Raw genomic sequence first — 22219 nt, 5'->3', positions numbered from 1 at the left:
CAGCAGTGGGCAATGGGCTTGTGAACCACCTGAGGCAATGCTCTTCCACGGCGCTCTGCGAACCATATGTTAGCTGCAGTCATCAATGACTGTGGAGCACTTAGTGCTGTTGTAAACTACAAATGCTGCTCTGGCTCACCGGGATGCTTTTTATCCATAACAAGTCACCAGTCTGTGTGGCTGCATTCATGTGTGATTGGTAGGTGGCTCCAAAAGCATCTGAGATCTAAATAAGCACCCAAAATTTTGCCTTGAGGTGGGTCCGGTTAAACCACTGAATGGTTTCACCGGGTGCCTCGTTCCTCTGGTCTTGCACTGATGCATGCGAATCAGAGCTGGTATTGTCTTTTCCCCACGTATACCTGATCCTGTAGCAGCTGAGGGACTGCTAACTCCCGGGTACAGTCAGGAGAGCAGCAGACTTGAGCAGCCTGAGCTACATGATTGGTTCAGCCAGGACTTGCAGCAATGTCCATAGCACGTAGTCTGGGAATGATCTCTCCAGTTCTGGTCACTGCAGTCTAATTGTAGCACCTTCTGCTGGCAGGGACACTACATGCTATTGCTGAAACAAACCTCTGTATTGGATGACTGAAAGGTAGCTAATGTAATGCTGATCTTTTTAAAAGGGCTCCAGAGACGATCCTGATAGTTACAGGCCGGTGTGCATAATTCCGTACCGGCCAAACTGGTAGAAACTATAGCAAAGAACAGAACTATCAGACACATCAACGCGATATGCTGGGGCAGAGTCAACATGGCTTTTGCAAAGGGAAATCATGCTTCACCAGTCTATTGGAATTCTTTGCGGGTGTCAGTAAGCATGTGGACAAGGGTGATCCAGACAATACAGTGTACTTGGACTTTTAGAAATAACCTTTAACAGGGTCCCACGCTAAAGGCTCGTAAGGAAACTAAATAGTCATGTGATAAGAGGGATAAGAAGGAGGCTGAGGTGAGGGCTGCCTCTTAAGAAGAGAAGAGGCTTTATTGTGATGGGCCTGCTCCAAACCCCCCAGTTTGAACTCATCCGAATGGGAAACACAGCATCTCAGATCCAACTTCCTTTAAAAGGGCAGAGTTGACTGCAGATCTTGATTCCCCTAGTCCACAGAGTTGATAGCACCCAGCAATCCATGGGGGGCTAGGACAGTGTTGTTTAGTAAAGGAACATACAAAAAAGGGATTCCAGAGCCTGTGATACTTCATTAAGTGTAATGGGCTTCAACATGGGTGGAAGGGGACTGTTGTGTTGCGACGCTGCACTGGGACTTGAGAGATGTAGGTTTTATTCCCAGCTCTCTCAGTGACTCCAGAGGAGTCACTGAAACTCTGCCTGTAAATGCAGATAATGGCTGGTTAGCCTCTCTAGGGAGCTTGTAAAGTTTTGTGTCTTTATAGCCATCTGAGAAGCGCTTTGAGCTCCTTGGATTTAAGGCCCTATCAGGACCCAGTATTATAATCCCTGAACATTATAATCAATGGCACATGCTCGGTCCCCACAGAATCAATTCTTATAGGAGCGCAGTTTGATTCTAACTTAGATTCTCCCCTGTGGACGCTTTGCCTAACCGCTTTGCACAGCCCCTTATTGTACTGTGGCTATAACAGTATTTAATTTAACCCATATCCCTGATCACTGAAATGGCTTCACAGAAAGGAAGGAAACCCTAGGTCTTACTCCATGTGGCCCATGAAAAAGCTGTCAGAGTTTATGTTAATGTGCAGTTTAAAAGCATAACGCAATTCCAGATTTTCTTTTTCCCTCTCAGTGCAGTTTTTGTATTCCAAGAGAGAAAAAAACCATTAATTCTGATATAAATATATGCAAATAAATGTATTAATATAAGAAATGGGAAAATCAGTTATTGCTTCCTTTATAAATAATACAGGCTTAAGTTTTAAAGATATTACTTTTCCCTAAAATGAATTAGACAGCCAGGGAAAAAATCACATTTTTTCTTGGTGGTAATATCTTTAACCAGATTTGTGTCACTAACAGCATTTCCTATGTATATATTATTTTTATTTAATACAGGTAATCGTTTTATTACAAATCATATTGTTTCTCAGGAGATTACCATCAGCTCTCATAAAAGCTGCAAAAAAAGATGAAAAAGCATCAATCACTACCAGACACAGTGCTCTGTGTGAAGATTAAATATACAAAGCCCTTTAATATGCTTCAATGAGATACTTGTTAGCTGTTGATTTATTTATAGTCCTCCTTCTACCCTGTTTTAATTTCAATGTGAATTTGACTCCAAGGGTCCTTGCCTGATACTGATCAAGAGCAAGATGACCTTGTGCATTAGATTGTCTCCTAGCTAGGCTTGCCTGTGTGATCTTGGTCAGAGGTTCGTTTGTGATCCCTGGAGTTGGAGTGGAAAGGCTCCACGATGCTCAGTGGCTGGGTAAGAAACAAGGAAGTGGAGTGAAAGTCATGCCAGGGTATTGTGAATTGGAGATGAGACTGGGCCAAAATTCTGATCCAAAACGGCTTTGCTAAGACTACAGCTGGGTGTTTCCCTTTGTTATAAGTGCAGGACTGCGGCCAGGAGTGGCCTAGTATAGATCTTCGGGGACAGGAGCAAAACAGCCACATTCCAAACTTAAGCTCCGTTGACTTCAGTGGCATGCACCTGCTTACCCAAAGGTGGAGTTTGCTCTGCAGTGTGATATGGTGGAGGGGTAGGTGTCTCATTTTTTGCACACGCACAGCTCCTCTCTTTGGACTGCGTGAATGCTTTTCTGTCACTTTTATATTTAAGAGACTGAAAGGTAAACTCCAGTCACCTGTAACTAGGTAGAAGGGACATATGAGTCTTGAACTAGCTCCTGAAGCAAACGGGAGGAGGAGAGAGGTAAACAGAGGAAATGAGGTTATCCCAACAAGTCAGCAACAGACAGAACCTTACGGGCTTGCATGCAAATCTGGCACTATTTGTGCTTACGCAATGTCCCTCCCCTGGAACCGAACTGGGGAGCTAAAAGCATGAACTGCTACAACTTGAGCTAAAGGGGTGTCTCTCTGTAGCTGTGGGCTGTCACAATTCATATCCTCTGCAGATCAGCAGAGCTAGGGACCTGTAACACACATGCACCAGTGGGTTACACTAACTTATGTCCATGCCTGTACAGAGCAAGCTGATTGCATGTAGGAAAGTAGCAGCTAGGAAATTTAGTCCCTCACAAAATTAATCACTGGGGATTCGCATCAGCTGAAGTGCAGCCTGTAGGCACCCAGGTCAAGTTTAATATTACCTGGCCTTTGACTTCTCAAATCCAGCTTGGGAAGCTGCCATATGTGAAACAAATTACTCACATCACCAAACCCTTACATAAAATTAGGCCCAATGAAGCCTGAGTGAGAATGTTTTCTCTGGAGAGGCCTAATGGTCTGGCTAGCCCAATTGTAGCTCAGTGCCGGAATTCAGCTTCCAGAAATAGCATCTCTGGATCCTCTTTCATTTGGTCCAGTCTCCCAACAGGTGAAGGGCCAAGGGTCCACCTTGGACTGGTGAGGCCTAGCCCTGCTATAAATGAATCCAATGCAGACTGTACCTGAAGCCACCATCTCTCTTGGTGAAAAGGATTGTGGAACACAGTAGCTGAACTGGAAGCTTCTGTTAATTGCCCTAATATTCCTTCCTACCTTATGGATGGAATTTAGGGTGCTTCTACTGGCTGAGCACAGGGCTGTTCCCGTGGTCCCCAAATGCTTCCTGGCTTCTCTTTAACAAAGTGGGCAAACAGCAGGAGTGAAATGAGCTCTGTTGATCTGTCCAGGTACTTCTATGTTCCTCATCACTATAGTATCTGAGCACCTCATAATTAACAGATTCTATCTTCACAGCACCCCTAGGCGGTAAGGAAGGACTAGCCCCATTTTACCACCGTGGAACTGAGGCGCAGACTAGAATAAGTGACTTTCCCAAGATCACACAGAGTATCTGAGCTTCCTGAGTCCCACACCTCTGCCCCATCCAGTGGGCCATCTTTCCTGCCCCAATAAATTAACTTCTATATCCAACCTTTCCTTCAAAGATGCCAGGAAAGCCCGTATTCTCCAGAATTTGCCTGGGACTTGGAAAAATGTTGTGTGATGTTCTGTGGTGGTGTTTGGAGAAATATTCTGGGTTAAATGGTGGAGTTACCCCAAGCCCTGACCAAGAGCCCGTGCGGAGTTGCACTTCATCAGTGTCTCCAAGGGTATATCTGCACTTGGGGTGTGATTCCCAGCTCCCGTAGACATACCGTACTGGCTGTCATCGAGTTGGTGCACTAAAAATAGTAGTGTAGCCGCAGTGACGGGAGAGGCTAGCCGTGCCGAGGGCAAACCCGTCTAGACCCCGTGGGTACGTTCTCAGGCGGCTAACCCAAGCCACTGCCTGTGCTACTGCGGCTACACTGCTATTTTTAGTGTGCTAGCCCGATGAGAGCTAGCAGGGGTATGTCTGCTCCAGCTGGGAACCACACCCCTAGCTCCAAGAGTCGACAAACTCGAAGTGCCACTGTTGGAATCTTTAATCTACATTTATAGGAAAAGAGGGAGTTACGGAAAACAGCCTTCTGCATTGAGTCAGGTGTCCCCAGCTAAGTAGGCTTGGGCGGTTGTGGATGGGAGACCGGCAAGGAAAGACCTAGGTGCGTCCCCGTTCTGAGTCAATACTGACACAACACCCCAGCCTAGTGTGGAGGGGTTTGGATGAGATGTGAAACCAAGTCCTAAGCACTTCTGGCCAATGGAAATCCCAGGGCACTTTTCCCAAGGGTGGCAGCAGGGGCAGGAGACCAAAATCCTAATGAGGCAAATTTCCTACTGCAATTTCAGTGAGGCATGGCTGTCTTCACTATTGGATAAAGTGGCTTAATGCTGATAAATAGTTACTTTATGCTAGAAGTAAATGTGTTTCAGCGGTGGGGGTTGTGATCCCAATATAAATATAAGGGGCGGGGGCTTTCGGGATGTGCCTAAGTGACTTAGGAGCACAAATCCCTTTGGGAGTCGATAGAACCTGTGCTCCTAAATCACTGTGGCACATTTGAAAATGACACCTGAAATATATCATGGTCTCCATCCTAGGCAAAACTTCCAATTAAATCAATAAAAAAATTTCCCAAAGGCCCTGATTTTATGAAATCATCCCTATTCAGGAAGGGCACTTACGCTTAGTGCCCATAAAATTAAGCATGTGTATGTGGTGTATTTAAGCATTCGTTTAATTGCTTTCCTGAGTCAGGGTCTAAGGAAGTATCCCAGAGTCAGGCCCATTGTTTGTAAAGCACTTGGACCTAAGAGGCGCTACAGAAAGGCATGATCATTATCAGCATTAATGTAGGAGAGCCACATTTCTGCTTGGTTCCAAGTTCCTGCAAGCTAGACAATATCTCCAGGCCTGATTGCCCTCTCAGTTACACCTGCATAAACGAGGGCAGAGTCAGGCCCTTCTTGATATGTCCCTAGATTATCGTTAGAAAATGGGCTGTGATTCGGTATCTGCCTCTTGGTTAGTGTAAGGTCACGAAGAACATTGGAAATCCAGCCCTGATCACTGTCTGTCTGTCTCTGTCTGTCTCTCCCCATGTCTGCAGGGGGGAAGTTTTGATGTAGCAGACCGGATGTTTCACAGTGTGAAGAACACGTGGGACTCGGCGTCGAGAGAGAACATGAGTGATGTCCGGGAGCTCATCCCTGAGTTCTTCTACTTGCCTGAATTCTTAACCAACTGCAATCACTTTGAATTTGGTAAGTACTGGAGTGTGAGCGCTCCTACCGGCGTTGTGCTGGGAGATGGGATCTGGCAGTCGCAGCTGCCCTGGCTGGCTGACCTGGGGCTGAGCTGTGAATTTGGATCCAGACCCAAAGCATCTCAGTTTCAAGGGGCTTTGGTTTCAGTCTCCCATTTCAGGGCTGTCTTCTGTGGAGATAGCCAGAAGAGTTGGCAAGGGTGGCCCAGTGGTTAGGGCACTGCCCTAGAGCCTTGGAGAACTGGTTTCAATTCCCTGCCACAGACACCCTGTGTGACCTTGGTCAAGTCACTGATCCTTTGTGTGCCTCAGTTTCCCATCTGTACAATGGTGAGAATCGTCCCAGATTCATACTAGCCAAGGCAACTTAACCAGCCGTGTTAGTGTCCAGCTGCATGTTGGTCACATTTCAGTATTTAAGGTCTCGGTGAGGTGAGCCATGGGCTAAGGAAAGCCAAGGCAGGGAGAGGTTGCTAACGGGCAGCAAAGACCTAGGGTGATTTAGCCTTGAGAGGAGAAACCTTAGAAAAGCGATGGACCCAAACACAGCTGAACCCTTTGGGTGATTGAAATCAGAACCCAGACCCTGATCTGAATGGAGCCAAATGGGGTGAACCGGAACATAGATCTGAAATTTACATTTATACCCTTTCTAGTCAGTCTGCCTCTATAATGGGCAGAAGCCCACATCCACACACTCCTAAATCTTGGGGACGTTTGTTGTCCAGACCTTAATCTTGGTCTGGATTTTGTGATCAGAGCCCAGCTCTAGAGAGACGGGACTTGGCTGGAGTATTTAAGATGACGATAGGTGCAGTGAAAACTGATTTGCACATCCCTGTTACACTGTCCCATGATGCAAGAACAAGGGGTCGCTCTATGAAATTAATGGCAAGCAAAGGATGATTACAGATTTTGTAGAGCAGAATCCTTCAGGGAAGTCCTACAGCCTGTGTTACACAGGAGTTCAAACTAGATGATCACAATGGCCCCTTCTGGCCTTGGAATCTATGAATCTGTGAAAATCCCTGGCAATGGGCTGTTTTAGCAATTATCTCCAGTGATTAGCACTGTCCAGTGCTGAGGCCCATAGAACGATAGTGTTTCAATAAAGCAGATGGTGACAGGTTTGTCTGGATCCAGTCCGTAGTCAGGGCTAGAACAGAGTTCACGTTGAGAACATGTGTGATTTTATTGTGGTAATGACGAGCAAAGAGAGACCTTCCGCAGTTTCCTCTTTGGGCAAGCACCTGCGAGTTTGCATTCTCACTAGAATATCCTCTCAGCTATTTGATCACTCTAGATCTACCAAACTGGACTGGGAATCCCCAGAGAAACAGCTTCCTGCAGTATTTTAGGAGGCCTCGTCCATATTCCGCTAGAACCCAAAATTGCACAAGGGAAAACCAGTGGGAATAGGAAGTTATCTGACCTTCTTCAGGCCCCCAGGCTCTCTTGGATTTTGGAAAAGCTTGATTTCCATTTGCCATTAGGCAATGACTCTGGCTGGTTCTTGTACCTAATTTTCCCTTTGTAAATGTTGCAGGCAGCATGCAGGACGGAACTGTGCTGGGGGATGTGCAGCTGCCCCCCTGGGCGAATGGAGACCCTTATAAATTTATCCACTTGCATAGACAGGTTAGTATGTAGCTCAGGTGTTGTGGTCTGGCACCACAGTGGATCCCAGTCAATGGGAGATGGATATGATGTACTAGAGATGGGCCCAAACAAAAACATGAGACTCAAACACACCCCAGCTTGGAGGAGGTTCAAATCTAGTTCTGAACTTTGCAGATGTCTCTTGTCTCTGTAACAAGCTAACCCAAAGCAGGGGTGCAAACACTCCACTTTAACTAACCAGTCCTTTTACAGAAGCTACAGTCATATTCTTGTTTGTTATTGTTTTACTTGGGTTCCAGTAGCACCTAGAGGTCCTGATTGACATCAGAGGCCCATTACACTAGGCGTTGTACAGATACACACATAGTGAGTAGAGTGGGTCGAAACATTGTCAATGGAACACTTTTCCATCAGAAAATGCAGTTTTGTCAAAATCAAAATTCTGGTGGGAATGCTCCAGGTTTCAATTAAATTTTCAATGGGAAAGAGTAACTTTATCCTTTTGTTTTCAACTTTTATGTTATAATGTAATTTTTAATATGTTGTATTTTATCTCTAATATTTTATATATATATCATATTTTATATTCATTATAACATGTTAGAGAGACAAGGTGGGGGAGATCATATCTTTTCTTGGACCAACTTCTGTTGGAGAACGAGACAAGCTTTTGAACTTACTCAGAGCTCTTCTTCAGATCTTGGAAAGATAATCAGAGTGTTGTCACAGCTAAATACAAGGTGGAACAGATTGTTTTTAGTGTAAGGAGTTAATACATGTTCCAAGAGACAGTTCAAGGTGAAGTGGGCAAATAGCACTTCTGCAGTCATAGGACAAAGGGGGGGTTAGTGGGTTATAGACTGTTGTAAGAAGCCATAAATCCAGTCTCTTGATTGAGTCTGTAATTTTTAGTGTCTAGCAAAGTTATGAATTGAAACTCCCAGGATCATCTTGTGAAGGTGTTGTGCAGGTTTCCTTTGAGGATGAGAACTGAGAGGTCAGATACAGAGTGGTCACTTTGTGAGAAGTGCTCACCCTCAGGTGATGTGGTGTTTTTGTCTTTTTGTGCGAGTTCATTTGAGAGCGTAGTAATTGTCTGGTTGTTGTTGGGGCATTTAGGGACCAACATGACTACAACAGCACTGCGAACAACAATGGAGGATAGTGAATGTTGCCATTTATAATGTATTGGCATTCTTGAAATGCAATGTTTTTAGGTTTCAGAGTACAGTTTTTTTGGACTCTCCGTTCCACAAGAAATTTAGAAATTTCTGTGTGTTCCAATAGGGAATGGACCCAAGTTTTGAAATGTTGGAATTTCTCATGGAATGGGAATTCTGTTTCCAGTCACCTCTCCAGTGAGAATCAGCCCCTGCCCCAGAGAGTTTACAGTTTAACCACACAAAGGGGGCGAGAGAAGCATCATTAGCCCATTGTGCAGATGAGATGAAGTGACTTACCCAAGGTCACACAGGAAGTCTGCGGCAGGGACAGACCAGTCGTTACCCAAATTTGGAGGCTGGAAATGGAGCGCCCAAACAGCCCCTCTGCAGGGTTGCAGAAGCCTCTGTACCCACTCCCTGCTTCCATACATGTAGGTCTGGCCACTAGAGTCAAGTAGACATGGATTCCCTGATTGGCCATCCCCTGGACTTGCTTATCAGGCTCTTCCCTGCCTCCAGAGAAGGCACTTGGCTGTGATTCAGGAGACTTGGATTTAATTTCCTGCCCTGCCACAGGCTCCCTGTGTGACCTTAGGCAAATCACTTAATCCTCCTGAGCCTCAGATCCCTGTCTGTATAGTGGGGATCATAGGCCTGACTCCCAGGGGTGTTATGAGGATATATTCATAGATATTTGCGAGCTTGTCAGGTACTGTAAAATCCACTGTCTGCCTGTTTAGACTGTAAGGTCTCCAGGGCTGGGACCGTGCCTTTGGTGTCTTGTGCAGTGCTGTGCATGCTCTCGGCACTTAAAGAACCACAACTAAAGCCATGTTCTTTGTGCCAAATGGCTTAGACTCTCAGCTGGGTGCAGTTTAGCAAAGAAACAGTATCAAGTTTACAAGATTGCCTGTAGACTGATCTGCAATAGATGAGGTCAGACTCAGGCTGTAGCCCAGTGTCCTGTATCTGACAATGGCCAGCACTGCAGCTTCAGAAGAAGGTGCAAGATTCCTACAGTAGTGAAATGTGGGGTAATCGGCCCCCCATGAAGGTCTCACTCTAACCCTGAGTAGTCAGAGGTGGGTATGAACCCTGAAGTATGGGGGTTTGTATCTTTTCCCAAATAGAACTGTTCTAACCCTGGATGTTTTTGTTGTCCGTATAAATGCCCAATCCCTCTTTAAATCTTGTTAATTTCCTAAAGAAGACCATTAAAAAAGTCCATTCCAACAGCGTTGAGCACCCCAGTTCTTGGTTCTGAGGCGATGGGGAACAAAGGGTTGCTCTTAAAATAAAGTTGGGATGAGCCAGTTCACACCCCAAAATGAGGAACTGTGAAGCAGCCCCCAGGGTTGCTGTTAAAATGCATGTTTTTCTCACTGTGGCTAGTGGAGCTTGGGGAAAGTGACTTTCAAACACAAACTGAACAGCTGCTCTGTCGCCTTTGAATCCATCATGCACTTCCTTGTGCATTGCTGACCAGCACCAAGCAGTTTGCTGTATGTAATTCATATGCTAACTGCTCTCACTAAGGAGAACGGCTTTGGAGCCCAGGCGTTGTGTGTTTTTGTTGTTCAGGTTGTTTGACGTGCTTGTTCCCTAAGCTACCCTTTGATCAGTGTCGCTGCGGACAGGGTAATTTAGACGGGCTGCATTTGATTAGTTATCTGCTCTGTGAAATGAGCCGTTCTTCGGGCTCCCATTAGCTCATTTGTTTCTGCTGTGTGCTGGGTGGGAGGGTGTTCTGGGGACACCCGCTAATGCAGCACCAGGCATCATCGCAGAGTCAGGCCGGAGAGAGATAGAAATGTTCTGTCAGTAACACGTGGCACTGGCATGGTGCGTTGTGGTTTCAAAGCACTGGGTAAATATTTAAGTGCCTTCAAGATGCAGTGTGGTGGCGCACAGCGCCACTGGGAGTTCCCAGAGCACAGGGATGACAGGGAGCATTGGCATGACACTGTACTGGCTACAGGGCAGGGCAAACTTAGCCCTGCCAATGCCACTCAGTCCTCACTTGCAGCGCCCCCTGCTATTCGAGCAATGGGCTTCACCCAGCCCTGCCACTGCCCCTCTTTTCTGACCTGCAGTGCCCCTGTACTTCGGCACCTCTCCTGAGTAGCAAAAACTCAGCTCTTGGGACCATGCATTGACTGTGTGATGGGAACAAAGTATCCTCTAGATCGGGGTGGGCAAACTACGGCCCAGGGGCCGCATCCGGCCCTTCAGACATTTTAATCCGGCCCTTGAGCTCCTGAAGGGAAGCGGGGTCTGGGGCTTGCCCTGCTCCATACATGCTGGGGCTCCGCGTGGCTCCCAGAAGCAGCGGCATGTCCCCACTCCGGCTCCTATGCATAGGGGCAGGCAGAGGGCTCTGCACGCTGCCCCTGCCCCCAAGCGCTGCCCCCACAGCTCCCAATGGCCGGGAACCGTGAGCATTCATGGCCCGCCCGCCATACGATTTTGATACCCAGATGTGGCCCTCGGGCCAAAAAGTTTGCCCACCCCTGCTCTAGGTGGAAGCCACTGAGCTTGTTTGACTTGTGACGATGACCAGGCCTGGAATGCCAGTCTGTGAGCCCACTTAGCTGCCTTGGGACAATGTCCGCTGAGCCCGCCTGTGCTGAGAGGTGACTGTGTAAGAAGAATTAGAAGCATCCAGAGGAGCTCATTTCTGAATCTAAAAGCTCTGTATTTACACAACCAGTCTGAAGTGCAGCCTGGCAATGTATCTAAAACAGATGCACCTTATTGAACAAACTTTGGCTCTTGGTTCCAGGCGCTGGAAAGTGACTATGTTAGTGCACATCTCCATCAATGGATAGATCTCATTTTTGGTCATAAGCAACATGGCTCAGCTGCGGTGGAGGCAGTGAATACCTTTCACCCTTACTTCTATGGAGACAAGGTGGACCTCAACAACACCAGCGATCCTCTGATTAAAAGCACCATACTGGGATTTGTCAGCAACTTCGGGCAGATACCGAAACAGGTACAGCACCACGTTTGTTCTTCCCCATCCGTTCACTTTGTTGTTTTAATTACAGGGGCTGGACATGAGACTAGGTCAAAAGGAGAACACATGACTCATTCAGACCTGGTAGTGTGTTACTCCCCCACACACACTTTGCACAGGTGTACATGGCCACGCAAGGTGAAGGGCAGCAGTGAATGGGGAGAGAGGGACAAAGAGTTTGCCTGGGGGTAGCTGAGAGCAGAACTAGAGACAGTTAGGTTGCACGGGTGTCGCTCAGAGTACTATTTGGCCTGCAGAATTTTTATCACTGGTGATGGTGCATGAAAAGGAAAGAGCTCAGCTTGACTCTCTCAGCCCAGGGTGGGTTTGCAGGGCTGGCAGCTAGACAAATTATATTTTTACTTGTGAACTGAGCAAATCTGATCTGGGTTCTGTGACAGCCAGCTCATATGGTCCATGGTACCATTTTCACATAGTTGCCTTTAAATGCTCTGTAAGATGAAAATTAAGGGCCCCATTTTACTCTCAGATGCATCTGGTAAATCGAGCATAACTCTTCTTAAGTCAGTGCAATCGTAGCAGTGTAAATCTGGTGCAAGTAGCTCAGAGTCAAGTCTGAAGATTTCCGCTCCCTGCCATACACTTAATAATACCTGTTTCCTATATAGCACTTTTCTTCAGTGGATCTCAAAGTGCATTGCAATCTTCAATGGGGTTATCCTCACAACACTCCTGTAAGGAAGGGCCGTTATGCCCTTTGTACAGAGGTGGAACCGAGGTATAGAATGGCTAACTGACTTGTCCGGGGTCACACAGTAAGTGTTTTGTGGCCAACACACTCCTTTGTGAAGTCAGATTTATTCTGTGTGGTAGAGAGATCACCCCCTGCTGCAATTTAAAAATCATCGGGAGAGGCTTGGGCTTTCTGTACCTAGGGGAGAAAATACTGTCTCAGTGAAGGCGCTCAGATACTACAGTGACGAGTGTAATATACAAACCTGTATAGACTAGAACAGAATAGAATTAGAGATGCGCCCAAAGAAAACACATGGGTTAAGTTCCAGGGTAATATTTAATCCCCTCATATAAGAAGGGGCCATTTTCAAACACCAGAGCTGGCTCTGGGGGTGGATTTCAGACATCCCTTATTTGTGGGATGTTCAGATCTCAGCAGAGAATACGTGAAAACTTGCCATGGCATAAAGCGAGCCGAGAGGTGCTGCACGCACAGTGCTTACCCAGAGCTCTGCTGGCCGGAAGTGGGATTGCATGTCAAGAAAGAAGCTAAAGGACCCTGTGAGCAGGGGAAGTGACCAGCTTCGGAGAGTAAAGTCTCATGCAGTAGAGGAAATACACCTATACACTGTTCTCTGGGCTAGATCCTCAGCCGGTGGAAATCAGCGTAATGGAGCTATGCTGATTTACACCAGCTGAGGATCTGGCCCTCTGTTTCTCCAGGCTGTGCAATACACGCACACACAGGGCTTTCTGGCCCATGTTGTCTTTGTACCACAAAACAGTAAAGGATTTCCCATTTCCCAGGGCAGTCCTCCGGAAACTGCCAGGTTCGGAGTCTGTATGTAGATGGGCAAAGGTGGCTTAGAGCTGCCTATGCTGTCCTCCCATTCTTGAAGACCCTAACATTTAGCTGTTTATTTCCCAAGTGGGTGTGTACAATGTATAAACACACACACACACCCTGCTCCCTCCCTTCAGTATCTATGATGTAAACACGCACATGAAGGCAGCTCGACGTGCTGACTCCTAGCAGCTCAGCAAGTTTTACTTTACATTGGGATCTAGGATGTTTGCTTTTAGGCAGAGATGGGACCGAGTTGCCAGGCTTTTGGATCTGGATTCAGATCAGAAAATTTGCCCCAGGCCCCACAGGGGCCCCCATGAGAGTTTTTCGGGGTCCCTGGAGCAGGATCCTTCACTCACTCCGGGGGCCCTGGAAAACTCTCGCGGGGCCTGGGCCCCCGGAGCTTCTTCCGCTCCGGGTCTTCGGCAGCTGGGGGTCCTTCTGCTCTGGGACCCGCCGCTGAAGTGCCCCGAAGACCCGCGGCGGGGAGGTCCTTCCGCCCCGGGACCCGCCGCCGAAGTGCCGGGTCTTCAGCAGCAATTCGGCGGCGGGGGCCCTCCGCCACTGAAGACCCCAGGCCCCCTGAATCCTCCGGGTGGCCCTGGCCAGATGGCTGCATTTCCCCTGAATCCCATCAGAGCGAGGAAGAACACGGAGCTGAGAGGAAATCAAGCTATAGGCAAAGCAGTAGGAAGGCATTCAGAGGGCAAGAATGAGACCACCAAACTCATTTCATTTGTGATCTAATCATAGTTAGGGTGCTAGCCTGGGACTCTGGAGTCCTGGGTTCAGGTCCCAGCTCAGTCACAGACTTCCAGTGTGCCCTTGGGTAAGTCACTGAGCCTCCATTCCCCATCTGTAAAATGGGAATAATAGGTCTTCCCTACCTCACAGGGATGTTGTGAGGATCAATCCACTGAAGTTGGTGAGGTGTTCAGATACTGTGGTGATGGGGTGTATAGAAGTACCACAGAGAGACAGATGTATCCACTACGTGTTTTGGCAGATTGTTTTAAATATATTTTTAAGTGTTGTTCCTTTGTTCTAGCTCTTCACTAAACCCCACCCATCCAGGAATGCCACAGGCAAAAATGCATCAGCGAAAGAGGCTGCGTCCTCTCTGCATTCAGCTGGACATGTGCCTCTGTTGCTCAGCAGTCTGCAAAATCTGAAGCTCTCTCCTGTCACAATCAAAGGTGCTGGCAGTGCCGTGAATTCAGCCGTCTTGCATGTATAAATCAGTGAAAAGTCCTTGACCAGGCAAAGAGCTGGATGTGTTTGAACCCTACAGCTGGGCATAGCTTTATTTTAGCAAAGTACTGAATTGATCCCATCAAGGTCCATGTTGCCATGTCATGTAGTTTTTATTATTTATAGAGAGAGAGGGAGAGGTTGAAAAGGGGAAGAAATAATTCCATGAAAAATTTCAAAAATTTGAAGTCATTCTTATTTCATGTGGTCCAAAGTAGAAAAACATTTTAGGTTTTTTTTATTATTATTTTTGCCAAACTTTTTTTTTATTTTGAATTTTTGAAATGTTTTTTCCTCTTTCTTCCCCTCCCCCCCTTTTCTCCATGGAATGTAATAAAATGAATGATGTCCATGGTTCCCCCCTCCCACACACACTTTTTTATTTACCTCCCTACCATCCCCCCTTTTTGTATTCTGTAACTTTCCCCATGTGGAGGTAGTTTTGAAAAGCTAGAAAATTGAAAAAGGAAAAAAAAAATTCAAAAACAATCAAACCCTCAAATCCCTTCACTCATTCTATTGAATTCAGGGGGAAATAGGGAGAAAAAATAAAATATTGAAGTTTTCAGTTTCATCACAAACCAGGACAATTTGCAACACCAAAAAGCTTTTCATGACATTTTTCATTTTTGAAGGAATAAAAACTATTTTGGGGGCAGGGGAAACATTTTGGAAAGAAACATTTCGACCTGTTCTGCTGTCTCTCAGTAGTGCCTACATGCCCAGCCAGGGTCAGGGCCCCATGTGCCAGGTGCTGTACAGACAGAATAGAAGATGGTCCTTATATTCTAAACAGACAAGTTAGACGAATGGATAGAGACAAACAACAAATATGCAATTGTCAAAGGTACAGAACTTGTACATTTTTCTTCCAGTGATTGCTCATCTCGATTCCAGTTAGGTGTGCGCGCCGCATGCACGGTCGTCGGAAAGTTTTCCCTTAGCAGCTTCCATTGGGTCAGCTGTGGAGCCCCCTGGAGTGGCGCCTTTATGGCGCTGGATATATGACCCTGCTGACCCGGCCCCTCCTCAGTTCCTTCTTACCGCCAGTGCCGGTAGTTGGAACTGTGGTGGCTTGCGTAGCAAGTGCTTCCCTTAGCTTACTTTGTAGTTGTAGTTTGTAGTTTTGTACTTGTTAGTTAGTAGATTAGGTAGTGGGAGTGGGGTCTAGCCCCAATCCCGTATCCTTCCCCTGGGTCCCGGGGCATGCCTCGGTCCCAAGGGTTCAAGCCCTGCGGAACCTGCAGTAAGCCTATGTCTACAGGTGACCCCCACAACTCTTGCCTCAAGTGTCTGGGGGAGCGCACCAAACAGAGAGATGCAAAATCTGCAAGGCGTTCCACCTGAGGACGAAGAAGAAGCGGGATTTCTGCCTGAAACAGCTCCTAGTGGAGTCCTCTCTTTGTCCCCAACCTGCCACTGATCGTCAGGACCCAGCATCGGGCGCGTCCATGCGGCGCGCCCCAGCTTCAGTACAAGACACGGTGCCGAGAAATGACTTGGGCCTAAGTGACCCTCGGCACTGGTGCTCCCCGGCACCACAGACTGCAGAGACAGCCTGGCACCGCTCCCACTCCCCAGTGGCACAGGAAAACTGACAGAGGCCGTTCTCCTGGGCTGAGGGCGACGGTGCTGGCGAGTGTAACAGCAGTGTGTCCTGTGCAGGAGCACTCGTCGCAAAAACCTCAGGAATTGGGGCCATTGACTTCGGACCCATTAAGGGAACCATTGAGTCTGGCTCCCAGCAGTACCCCTGAGTGCCAGGTGGAGGAGTTGGAGCTGCCATCCACCCTGGACACTTTTGAAGCTGCGAGGGATCTGATTGCCATAACGGCACCTCAGCTCCCGGCTGGTAGAGACAAGCCTTAGGTGTCACATCATCCAGCACCGTCTAGAAGCAAACCTGCCATGATGAGGCAGTCGCCCTCTCCAGATCGGCACCGCTCTCCACGGCAGTGCTCCAGAGCGCCCCTGTCTCGACAGTGATTGCTGGCGCCAGCCTCCAGGAGGGGTTCCCCAGCACCATCCGGGTGACGCGCGCCTTCCCTGGCACCGAGAGAGGAGCGGCACCGGTCTCTGGCACCGGGTGAGCGGCACCGGTCTCCGGCAGCAACGGAGCAGCTCGAGTCCCCCGCCCTAGCTCCTCGTCACTGGTCTCCGGCACAGTATCGTTCGGTGCTGCCGTGGTCATCAAGGTCAAGGCCTGCCTCATCAGACTCTGATGCCGACTTGTTCTATTCCCCGTGTAGCCGGCACACATCGGACAGGCACTGGTATCAACACGACGCAGGGATGGTGCCTTGGCAGCCCCAGTGGCAACCTCCTATACAGTGGTCCTTTTGGACTCCCTGGGCTTACCACCAGGCCCAGGGCTCTCTTTCGGTGGCCTCGGATAGTAGAGTGGTCCCACCTCTCAGAGACAGACCCACACCTCGGGGCTCCGAGACAGCGTCCGCACAAGGTGCTCCACCTCACCCGCCGCCGGACCAGGCTACTGCCACGGCGACAGTTATTGACAATGAGGTCCCTGGTGGCAATCAGGAGCAGGCAGAGGTGGTCGAACCTGAGGACCCCATGGTGGACATTTTGGCACCACAGGGGCCATCTAGAGTCACTTTGCCACTGATTAAAAACTATCCAAAGCAATATCAAGACTCTGTGGCAGCCCCTTGCATCCATTCCGCCTACTGCAAAAGGGGTTGAACGGAAATACTTCGTACCCTCTAAAGGTGGTGTCTGCAGTAAACGAGAAAGAGAGACAAAGTCAGCAGGGACCGACTCCTAAATCTAAGGAGTCAAAAAGAATGGACCTTTTTGGAAGAAAGGTCTACTCAACTGGGGGCCCACTGCCGAGGATAGCTAACCAGCAAGCTATCATCAGCAGATATAACTTCAACTCTTGGGCCTCCATGTTGAAGTTTAAGGAGCTGGTGCCAACGGACTCCAGAGCTGAATTTGCAGTGATAGTTGAGGAAGGAAAGGAAGTGTCATGGACCTCTTTGATGGGGCAGGCCTATTTTCAGACCAGATGGACTCCAGGCTGCACAGCCTTAAAAACTCCTGGGCGACCATGAAGTTGTTGGGCATGCACACCCCAGCAACCCAACGCAGGCATTTTAAGCCGAAACAACAACACCCCTATCCTCCTCGGACGAGGCAGGACTTCTGTTGGGGAGAGGGGTAAGAAATGGCAGGCGCAAGCCTTCCCATCCACGCTCTGGGCAGGGCCAAGGCCCGACCAAGCCATCGCCGGGCTCAAAGCAGGCCTTTTGCAGGTGCGCCCAAGAACAGTGCATCCGCCATGGCACCGGATCCTTCTCCTTGTTTAATGAATCGTCTATCCCACTTCTACCGTGCCTGGTCCCAAATAACATCAGACCACTGGGTTCTTCATATGGTAGAAGTGGGATATTCTCTCCAATTCTGCTCCTCCCCTCCCTCCTACCCCCTTTCCCCATCCTTCTCCAGGGACCCTTCTCACGAGCAACTTCTTATCCAGGAGGTGCAGGCGCTCCTTGGTGGAGGAGGTTCCTCAGGAGCTCAGGGTCAAGGGGTTCTATTCCCATTATTTCCTAATTCCCAAAGCCCAGGGGGTCTCAGACCCATTCTAGACCTGCGAGGACTCAACAAGTTCAGGGAAAAGTTGAAGTTCGGCATGGTCTCCCTGAGTGCTATTATCTCTTCCCTGGATCTGGGAGACTGGTATAGCGCCCTCGACATGAAAGACACGTACTTTCACATAGCTATATGGCCTGCACATAGACGATTCCTCAGATTTGTCATCAACCACAACCATTATCAGTTCACAGTCCTCCCCTTCGGTCTATCGACAGCTCCCCCGAGTGTTCACCAAGTGCATGTTGGTCGTAGCAGCCTTCTTCTGAAGGAGGCAGGTGCAGGTATACCCCTACCTCGATGACTGTCTGCTCAGGGGACACTCCAGGGAACAGGTGGAGTCTCAAGTCCGATTGGTCAGATCCACTTTTGAGAGACTGGGTCTCCTCCTCAATGTGAGTCGACTTTGTTACCGACCCAAAGAATAGAGTTCACTGGGGAGGTATTGGACTCGATACAGGCAAGAGTGTTCCTGCCAGAGGCCTGCTTCCAAGCGATGGCAGACATTATTCAAGGCCTCAGGCAAGGGGATGCCTGAGTCTCCTTGGTCACATGGCAGACTGCACCTAAATGGTTCGGCATGCCAGAATGAGGCTCAGACCCCTCCAAGCGTGGCTCGCGTTGGTCTACCGCCTGGGCCACAACAGCCTGAGCTCAGTGGTCACTGTGCCAAAGCAAGTACTCGAGTCCCTTCAGTGGTGGCTCGACCCTCAGACAGTGTGCGAGGGCATCCCCTTCAACAGCCCCCAGCCCTCCATGTCCCTGGTAACGGATGCGTCGGCTCTGGGATGGGGTGCGCATTTGGGAGATCTCCAAACGCAGGGCCTATGGTCACAGGACAAGCTCTCACTCCATATCAATATTAAGGAGTTGAGGGCGGTGCGGCATGCAAAACCTTTCAGGCCCAACTACAAGGACAGTGTGTGACAGTTTTGACGGACAACACTACTGCCATATTTTACATCAACAAGCAGCGTGGAGCCCGTTCCTCTCCTCTGTGTTGGGAAGCCCTCCAGCTATGGGAGTTCTGCATAGCCCACTCCATTCACCTGGAGGCATCATTTCTACCAGGAGCTCAGAACGAACTATCAGACCACCTCAGCAGGTCCTTCCGCAGTCACAAGTGGTCCATCCGCCTGGATGTCATACACTCCATCTTCCAGAGATGGAGGTTTCCCCAGGTCAATCTGTTCGCCACCCGGAACAACAGAAAGTGCCCTCAATTCTGTTCCTTCCAGAAACACGTCCCAGGCTCGCTTGCGGATGCATTCCTGCTCCCCTGGGCAGGACATCTGTTGTACACCTTTCCGCCAATCCCCCTCATCCACAAGGTCCTACTCAAGGTCCGCAGAGACAGGGCACAGATGATTCTGGTGGTGCAAGCGTGGCCTTGCCAACATTGGTACACCACACTCCTGGAGTTGTCGGTGGATGCCCCGATCATGTTACCACTACTTCTGGACCTGATCACACAGGACCACGGTTGTCTTCATCACCCCAACCTCCAGTCCTTCAACCTCATGGCCTGGAAGCTTCATGGCTAAACCCCATACAGCTCCTCTGCTTAGAACCGGTAAACGAGGTCCTACGCGGCAGCAGAAAACCCTCCACTAGGGCCACATGCCTCGCAAAGTGGAAGAGGTTTACATTCTGGTGTGCTCAGCATCACACACCCCCACTCCAGGCTCCCATACCACTCATCTTGGAGTACCTACTGCACCTGAGACAACAGGGTCTCGCAGTGTTGTCCATCAAAGTGCACCTTGCAGCCATTTCAGCCTTCCACCCAGAAGTGGCCGGGCGTTCCATCTTCACCAACCCCATGGTTCCCCGTTTCCTCAGGGCCTGGAATGGTTAAACCCACAAATTAGTCAACCAGTCCCTGTGTGGGACCTTAACCTGGTCCTCTCCCAACTAACAGGGCCCCCTTTTGAACTGCTGGCGACTTCCTCCCTTCTTTACCTGTTGTGGAAGGTAGCCTTTCTGGTTGCCATTACCTCAGCAAGAAGGGTGTCGGAGTTAAAGGCCTTCATGTCCGACCCTCCCGTCACGGTTTTCCATAAGGACAAGGTACAACTTAGACCTCACCGGACCTTCCTTCCAAAGGTGGTGTCACATTTTCACACCAACTAGGACATTTGTCTGCCTGTCTTCTTCCCTAAGCTTCACGCTAATATCCAAGAACGGAGGCGCCACTTATTGGGTGTTCGGTGGGCGCTAGCCTTTTACATTGAGCGCATGAAGCCGTTCCAAAAGTCGAACCAGCTCTTCGTGTCGGTGGTGGACTGGATGAAGGGTCTCCCGGTCACATCTCAAGGAATCTCATCGTGGATCACGTCCTGCATCCAGACGTGCTACGACCTAGCTAAGGTTCCAGCCCCGGCTCTTACGACACACTCCACAAGGGCGCAGGCTTCATCGGTGGCGTTCCTGGCTCAGGTCTCAATGCAGGAGATCTGGAGGGTGGCAACGTGGTCCTTGGTACATACGTTCACCTCTCATTACACCATCATCCAGCATGCTAGAGATGATGCAGCATTTGGCAGAACGGTGCTCCAGTCAGCGATTCCATAACTCCGACCCCACCACCTAGGTAGGGCTTGGGAGTCACCTAATTGGAATTGATATGAGCAATCACTCAAAGAAGAAAAAATGGTTACTCACCTTCTCGTAACTGTTGTTCTTTGAGATGTGTTGCTCATGTCCATTCCAAACCCACCCTCCTCCCCTCTGTCAGAGTAGCCGGCAAGAAGGAACTGAGGAGGGGCCGGGTCAGCAGGGTCGTATATACAGCGCCATGAAGGCGCCACTCCAGGGGGCTCCACAGCTGACCCGACGGGAGCTGCTAAGGAAAAACTTTCCGATGACTGTGTATGTGGGGTGAGCACACCTAATTGGAATGGATGTGAGCAACACATCTTGAAGAACAACAGTTACGAGTTCTGGTGAGTAACTGTTTTTTACAATTCCCCTCCCCCCCATGACAGCCTTCCCCACAAACCTCCCATCTGGCCAGCTCCCAGAGTCAATCGCCTTCCCAGCCCTAGTTCACCCCACATGCCTGCCCTCTCCACTCTCTAGGGAGCACTCTACCACAGTCTGGGGTGGAGAGACACAAGCAACCAAAGTGTCTGCAGATGGGCCCTGGACTCTTCTCCCTTCACCCCATCCCGAAAAGGCAGGAGTCAGGTGGTCCATATGGCTGGCGTCTGCCCCCCATCAGTCTTGGAGTGATAGCTCATGATGCTTCTTCCCCTGCAGGAGGTGGAGTGGATGTTGCCAATTTAGCGACTTTGTCACTAGATTTAGTGACTTTTTGGTTTCCCTAGTGAGAAAATAAGTGTCAAAGTGACCCCTGACAAATCTAGTGACTTTCACTGCCAATTACAGTGACAATCAGAGAAAGAAGTCACCAATATCTATAGTCACAAAATCATTCACAAGCAGCTCAATAGTGTTAATCCATTCCATGCTCTTCTTACTACATTCTGTTGCACACCAAGTCAATGTCATTACGTCTCAATTGAGCATGTCCTCAGAAGGAATCGCATTCCGGGGCTTCTTGGGCTGAGATCACTATAATCTGCAGGCGAGGAAAAGAAGTTTGTGGAGGTTAATTAAATACTTTGCTAAAGCCAGGTGCACTTTGGAGAGAGCAGCACATTAGCCAGGGCTTGTTTTTACCCAAATGTGTTCTTTCTCGCCCCTCCATAGTAGGTAGCACACTCTGTGATGCAGGGAAAGACGGCTAATGAAGCGGGCTGGGTGGGGGAGGCAGGTTAGCCAGCGAGGAGAGCCACATGGATGGAAGGTGGGGTGGGATGAGACAGGGCCATGTGCCCCAATTGGGGGAGGGGGGAGCCCCGTGCCTCCAGGAACGAAGCCCTTACTACAGGATCAAAGGTGGAGCTAGCTTGCTTTCAGTTGCCCTTTACTCCTTCCCCTATCTTGGCCAGGGGTTAGCTGCTCAGCTCTTTTCAGAAATGAAACCCTGGAAGCGGGGGAGGGGCCCGGCTAGCTGATTTTTTATTTTAAATCTACTTTCTTGGCTCCCTGCAGCGCCATGCTCAGGTCAGGCGAATTCCCTCTTCCCCCTGGCTCTGGGCTCTCCCTTTCACTAACCTGCCGGCTCAAATCCAGGCTGGCAAGAAAGGGAGGCTCAGCTGAATTACCCAACCCCAGCCAACCTGGGCTGCAGTGTACAGAGCGCCCTTCCCAATGAGCAGAGGGCAGTTTCCTTCCCAATGAGCAGAGGGC

General features: G+C 49.1%; 1 protein-coding gene across 1 annotated transcript in view; it reads left to right on the top strand.

The window, feature by feature from the left end:
• The window catches only part of WDFY4 (WDFY family member 4), a 230467-nt gene that overhangs the window by 183657 nt on the left and 24591 nt on the right, over positions 1–22219 (top strand). Inside the window, exons 51-54 of the mRNA XM_026658165.2 lie at positions 5596–5749; positions 7298–7389; positions 11317–11529; positions 14145–14292. Of these exons, the coding sequence (XP_026513950.1) occupies positions 5596–5749; positions 7298–7389; positions 11317–11529; positions 14145–14292 (607 nt within the window). The remainder of the gene's footprint in view (positions 1–5595; positions 5750–7297; positions 7390–11316; positions 11530–14144; positions 14293–22219) is intronic.

The sequence above is a fragment of the Terrapene carolina genome, unplaced genomic scaffold (assembly GCF_002925995.2).
Source record: "Terrapene carolina triunguis isolate 2854851 unplaced genomic scaffold, T_m_triunguis-2.0 Scaffold402, whole genome shotgun sequence".
Lineage (NCBI taxonomy): Eukaryota > Metazoa > Chordata > Testudines > Emydidae > Terrapene > Terrapene triunguis.
The sequence above is the reverse complement of the archived record's forward strand: the minus strand, read 5'-3'. Positions and strand labels throughout refer to the sequence as shown.